Source organism: Apis laboriosa, unplaced genomic scaffold (assembly GCF_014066325.1).
Source record: "Apis laboriosa isolate Shangri-la unplaced genomic scaffold, ASM1406632v1 scaffold34_cov151, whole genome shotgun sequence".
NCBI lineage: Eukaryota > Metazoa > Arthropoda > Insecta > Hymenoptera > Apidae > Apis > Apis laboriosa.
In genome coordinates, this window is record NW_025222928.1 from 4,054,786 (window position 1) to 4,061,761 (window position 6,976).

The window sequence follows — 6,976 nt, forward strand, 5'->3', positions numbered from 1 at the left end:
ACGGACCCTCACGGTCCAACGAAGCGCACACTTTCTTCGACGAGAGAGAGAGAGAGAGAGAGAGAGAATGAGAGAGTTGTGGAACGAATCCGTTCAGGGCCGACGACTCAATTCCGACGGGAGGAACCGCGAGGCCCGCGACGCGTATTAATTGCGGGCTACGGCGCGTGTAATTAGTTTCGATTCGATATGATAATATCGGGCGATATAGGGGCCGATGCGCGGCCAGATATCGAGCGTCGCGCGTCCCCCTGCCCTCTAATTATTGATATGTGTGTAATTAAATACGAGTGGAAGGGAGGGCGAAAGTTCCATCCTGATTTTGTAGTTTAATCGCTTAGGAATTGGCGAAGCGATGTTTTCTTTCGGAGAGAAGTGGAGATTTTTGAAAATTTGGCGTCATGGAAAAGGGGGGATTGAGGTTGCTCTGTAATTTTGGGGTGTAATTATTAATTATTGATATGTATGTAATAAATGGAAGGGGAGAGAGTGAAATTTTCTCTCTAATTTTGTAGTTTAATCGTTTAGGAATTGGCGAAGCGATGTTTTCTTTCGGAGAGGAGTGGAGATTTTTGAAAATTTGACGCCATGGAAAAGGGGGGATTGAGGTTGCTCTGTAATTTTGGAGTGTAATTGCTAATTATTGATGTATGTGTGTAGTAAATGGAAGGGGAGAGAGTGAAAGTTTCTCTCTGATTTTATAGTTTAATCGCTTAGGAATTGGTGAAACGATGTTTTCTTTCGAAGAGAAGTGGAGATTTTTGAAAATTTGATGCCATGGAAAGGGAGGGATTGAGGTTGCTCTGTAATTTCGTAATGCGAATGGTAAGAGGGGTGGAGTGAGAGTTCCTCTCTGATTTTGTAATTTAATTGCTTAGGAATTGGTCAAATTTGATGTTTTCTTTTGAGAGTAAAGATTTTTGAAAATGGAAAATTTGATCGATGTAATAAGAGAGGAAGGATTGAATTCCTCTCTTATGTTTCCTCTATGATGTTTCTTTTTAATTTCATAATTTATTGCATCGTTTTTTTACTTGTAATAGAATATTTTGTATGTGCGCAAATTTATACAAACAACTTCAAAAAATGTTGCTCGAAGCTGAAAATTTGTCTACCTAATTAAAAACAAGTTAAATATCAATTTAATATTTTTGTATCCTCTATTTAATTATTAAATTTTTAAAATAAAAAAAAAATTGTTTCTTTATTTCGCATATTGAACTTCCTTTCTTAATACCTATTATATTTCCAATATCATAAATATAAGACGTATATACATAAAATTATTTTTAATAACATAAAGCGTTACGATCCAAAAAATCCAAAAAGCCAAAAAATTGATGCGTAACACGCAATTAAAGTCAAATAATATTCAATTACTGGTAATGATGAAAGTTAATCCCACAATCTTAACGAAATAAACGAAATATCACGCCAATACCAATCTCGTAACCGAGCAGAAATATCACCAACGCGCAGAATCTGAAGAATCCTCCATGAGTGGCGTCCCTTAATGAACGCAATCATTTAACGACTCGACCGTTCAAAGATGCACAGCTCCTTGGCGGTAATCTCTCCTCTCGGCTCCCATTGAGACATCGGAACTCTTAATTGCGTACCACCGTCCGATGAACGGAGAAGAAGTAACCGAGCCGTGCGAGGGTTGTGCCTCGAAGGGGGGTTGCTGTGCCGCTAAGCGTGGAAAGAGTGGAAGAAGAGGATCATCTTCATCGACGTTCGGTGCAAAAGGTGCTCGTAAATCGTTGCAAGCCAATGGGACGTGGCGATGCTACAACCTCGGCCCACTATTGGCGGCAACGTGCAAAGCATCCGGTTCCAACCGGCTTGTCCAATCCCGACGTGGTGCCCTCGTCGAAGCGATTACCTCGGCCAGATCGCTCATGCTAATTTCATAACAACTACCCTTGCGCCAATGGGCGAGCCAGCCGTAGAAAAGAGCGAAAACGACGCGGCTCGAGTGGCCGCGAGGAACCGAAATAAAAAATGGAGGGGAAAAAAAAAGAAGGAAAGGAAAGGAAAAGAAAGGAGGAAAAAAAAAAAAGGAGATCTCGAAGCGGCCTTAGCGAGAGTTGGTCCATCCAGCATGCGGTGAAGAGGCAACGAAAGCCGCCTATTTCGTTCGGCAACCGTGCGTCCGCGCGTTCAACTTGGCCGTACGTCGTAAAATGGAGAGCTCATCTTCGAGGTTGGGGCCGATTTTAAAGGGGGGAGGCGGGGAGGGTGATGCTGGCGGCGAACTATTGGTAGGGAAAGGTTGGCGCACCATCGTGTTGTCATCGCCGTTGGAAATCGTGACCGTTTAAAATTAACTCGCGCACCGAGGATTTATCGGGGCGAACATGCGGCGCACCGTCACGCGAGGTTATGTCACCCAGAAACGTTACTTACTTGGAGCGACGTGCACCGTTGACACCCCTTGTTCCTCGTCAACCGGCGGCCTTCGACGATCGAATCCACCTATGAAATTCACCCCTTTGATAGCCACCACCAAACAAGGTGGCGAATATTTTATTAATAATCGATAAATTATCGTGATCAAACGAAATTTAACAATTATAAGAAATTTCAAACTTGGATCGATCGAAATAGGATAGTTGCGATCCCAAAGTTTTGGCAAAAATGGACGACTTCCGCTTGGCAGAGTGGGCGAAATTAGCGAAGGAGAGGAAGAGGGTATTATCGACTGTTGGTAGGGCGGAGGGTACGGAGGCGGGTCCCGGGCAATAATATTTCGCGTTCCGCAATTTTTTGCCCGGCCGTGAGTTCCATTCCGGGCTCATCGACGACTTCGGTGTTGCGCCACCGGCTCTCTCCCGGTTCCGCCGTGGGTATTAATTCCGGGAGGGAAGGAGACGGCCGAACGGTGGAACGGTGGAGGGAAGGAGGAGGCCGCGAGTCGGCGTGGAGAGGCAGGGCGGCGTGGCGAGGGAACGAACGTAACAAAACGATGCAGAAGACCATCTATGAGATGAGAAAATAATAATAAAGTGGAAATGAGCGAGCCGGTCCATAAATTGCTCCGCTCCTTGTTAATGGTCTGGGGCCCCGGGGCGACCTCAGCTAAACGTGGCCCGGTCTGACCCGGCTCTATCCTTCTCTTTCTCTTTCTTTCTCTCTCTCTCTCTCTCTCTCTCTCTCTCTCTCTCTCTCTCTCTCTNCTCTCTCTCTCTCTCTCTTTCTCTTTTTCTTTCTCTCCATTCGTTTCCTCTCTCGCTCTTGCTATTCCACCGCTTCGTTCTTTCGTACGATGGTCGGGGCCCAAGACCGGAGAAGATCTGGTCCGACCCGTTCGTGGCGCTCTTCGAAGGCTCATTTCTGTATTTAATGGACGTCCAGAGATGGCCACCGAGTCCCTCGGCTCCCGAGAACCAGAAAGAGGGACTTAAAAGGGTCCGGAGGGACACAAAGGATCCACGTCGAAGCTTCGGTACTGGCTGTGATTGGCGACCGGGCGTGGTCCCACCGACAGATATCCTGCTTCTTTTTAAACGTCGCTGAATTCGAGGACACGTTCCGGCTTTCCCTCTTTTTCTACTCTTTTTCTTCGTTTTTCTTTTTTTTCTTCACCCCCTCCCCCCCGTTAAAGATTCGAGAAATAGTTGAGATTAACTACACATACGGAAAGATTCGTTTTTTTCTCCCATGGAATGTGTTTTAACATATATTTGATATTGTATATTAATTGACGTGTGAACGAGTGTGAAAATTAATGAAATCAATCGTTTGGATAATTATATTATTGCTTGAGTGATGAGAAAGAGGAAAAAATAGAAATAGATAATATTGAATTAATAATTTTAATCTTTAATTGAAGGATAATATTAAATTAGCGAGATAGATATATCGTAATAATGAGATATTTTATATATTCTTTTGATAACAATTGAGTTTTTACTGTTAATGTACTAAAATATTAAAAAAAATTTGTGTTAAACTGTTTTTCGCAGGTTCAAATTCTTCCGGTTAAAAGTAGTTAGAGATTTGGCCGGCAGAGGTCAGTAGCGATCAGAGAGTCGTGTGCTGCCATCTAGTAACAGTTGTTAGAAACATATATATATATACATATACATATATACATTTATTTGCGAATAATTAATTTTACACAATCTTAGAAATTTTTTTACAAAATTATAAAATTATAAATAACGAAAGAATAAATTCGACAAACAAAAACTATCGTTTTTTAATTAAATATTTTAAAAATTTCTTCTTACCTTTATTGCTGAATAAAATTTAAATAATATAAAATTTCTTTAAATTTTGCTGTACAAATAATGTTTCAAATCAGAACACTCGTGTCATATATTAGAATAAAAATTCTATTTTTTGCAAAATTGTGAGTAATAAATATATATTATAAAATCGAAAATATAATATTTTCTACATAAAAAATTAGATACATTATAATTTTAAAAGAGAAAAAATGAAAATGTGTTCAATTGATATATAATAAATAATAACTCGCGCGCTAAAAGCAAGATAGACAAGGAAAAAAATAGTGGAAGAAGGATAGAGATAGAATAAAAATATTGAAATCAGCGCCATCTCTAGAGTGCCGCAAATGAAACACATAAAGAAAGGACAGAAAATAATAAGAGAAGGATAGAAATAGGATAAGAAGTGACTACTACTGCCATCTTTTAAATTTTAAAGACACCTCTTTAAAGATATGGTAAAAAGAATTCAATGCCAGCGCCATCTTTTGGATTTTTTAAAAACAATTCTTTAAAATAATTTCTTTACCACTCGAGAGATGGCGCTAACGGTTAATTCTTATTCTATTTTTGTCCTTTTCTTATTATTTTCTATCCTTTAGAAATTATTTTAAAGAATTGTTTTTAAAAAAATCCAATAGATGGCGCTGACATTGAATTCTTTTTACCATATCTTTAAAGAGGTGTCTTTGAAACTTAAAAGATGGCAGTAGTAGTCAATTCTTATCCTATTTCTATCCTTCTCTTATTATTTTCTGTCCTTTCTTTATGTGTTTCATTTGCGGCACTCTAGAGATGGCGCTGATTTCAATATTTTTATTCTATCTCTATCCTTTTTTTCAATATTTGCTTTCCTTGTTTATACGACATTTTTACATTAAAAATACCGCTTCGATATCTAATTAATTTTAATGTCTTTTTTTTATCTAATGTATTGGTTAAAAATCTCAACATCTTATTTGATTCAAATTTTTCATATTTTTTAAATATGCATATAATGTATTCTTCAGTGATATTTTTTTATCATAGAAATTCATAAACTTTATTTTCTATATAATTATTCTGTATTACATATACATTATAAATATTTAAAAATTAAGTAATAAAATATCAAATTATTGTTTCAGGTAAACAAAAAAATAGATATATTCCATAAAAATATTTGTATATATTATATTACATTTGCATACTTTTTTACAAGATTTCTATAAAAATCAAATACATATTGGCTAGCTTGTTTACATTTATCTATTGTTTCTAAAAATTCTTCTTCTGTAAAACAACCAGCAGTATAACAACATATGATGTCTTTTTTCACACTATCAAATGCATATGTAAATTCTGCTTTAGCATCCTAAAACAGATTTAATAAAATTGAAAGATTAATTGAATAAAATGTTTTATTTGTCTTGAATCTTTTTTTAATTAATTTATCTCTAAGATGTGTAAATATATATTGATATATTCATACTTGTAACTGAGTATTATCAGGATCTAATATAATATTATTAGTGCCTTCCTGTATCATACAGTTAACTGCTGCAATAGTAAATTTCATTGGAATACCAGCATTAATAAGCGCTAAACAAGCTGCATTAATTGTACAAGCTAACATCTGAAAAAGTAATTAATATTAATTACTTTAAAGTATATTTTAAATTTTTATAATACAAATCTATATGAAATAAATTCATACCCCACCAGAATCTTCCATTTCTTGTATGTTAATGCATATAGCAGTTGCTGGATGAAAAGTAACAATTATTGCGGCTTCGCAAGTTTCTTTAATATACATTTCTGTCATTCTATCATCAATCTCTTGGAAAATTAATACACATATCAATATTTTATAAAACAATTAAATTACATTTAGAATATAGTTTAACTTACTCGCTGGACCTTTGACTGGAATATATGATACTTCGATTGATGCTTTATCATAAATCATTTTTTGAGGTTTTGCTTCTATTGGTCCATATATTCCAGCAACTACAGCAGTATTTCCTAAATTATATAAAAGATTATTATTAAATAAGATTTAACGTTATATAATAAAAATAGATATAAATAAAAGATATAAAGAAAAGTTAAAATAAAAATTAACAATTACCTTGCATTAGCATCGCTGATCCGTCAGGCATAGATAGCTGATTTAACTCACAATTCATTGGCCGCAACATGAATTCATTTTCTGATTCTTCTAGTTTTTCCTTAGACATGTCTTTTTACAATTTAAAAGTATACAGTGTTTAATTGCACTTGGCGGGAAACACGTATCTTAGAGGTTATACTATTCCAAACAATGAAGCACATGTAGAGATGGTAACAATATATTTCGAATACATCGATATATCGATTGGAAACATCAATTTTACCATCGATACTTAGAGATCGATATATCGAAACCATCGATATTTTTCTGATTAAGTTTCTATCATTTAATAAAAATAATTTTTTGTTTACTATTTACTATCAGTTTAGAGTTACAATTCAAATATAATATCAATTTTTTTAAACAATTCATTTTATTATCGATAACTATGTATAAAAAAAACATTTCTTAAAATAAAATTATTGGGCAAAAATGTTTAACAGTTCGCTTTGTTATCGGTAATAATCTACGACAAGTTTGAGCGTTTATCAAAGAGATGGCGCAACAAGTTAAATACTAAAAAATATATATATATAAAAAATATATATATATATACATATATATCATACATATTTTTGTCATATATATT

At 35.5% G+C, this 6,976-nt stretch overlaps 1 protein-coding gene across 1 annotated transcript; it reads right to left on the reverse strand.

The window, feature by feature from the left end:
• Positions 1 to 5,406: 5,406 nt before the first annotated feature.
• On the reverse strand, positions 5,407 to 6,511 carry LOC122715103 (exosome complex component RRP46). Its single transcript, XM_043937029.1, has 5 exons — positions 6,346 to 6,511; positions 6,126 to 6,239; positions 5,932 to 6,053; positions 5,707 to 5,850; positions 5,407 to 5,589 (listed from the first exon to the last, which is right to left on the reverse strand). Exons 1-5 carry the CDS (start codon positions 6,452 to 6,454, stop codon positions 5,407 to 5,409), a joined length of 672 nt encoding a protein of 223 aa, XP_043792964.1. The 5' UTR covers positions 6,455 to 6,511.
• Positions 6,512 to 6,976: the final 465 nt, after the last annotated feature.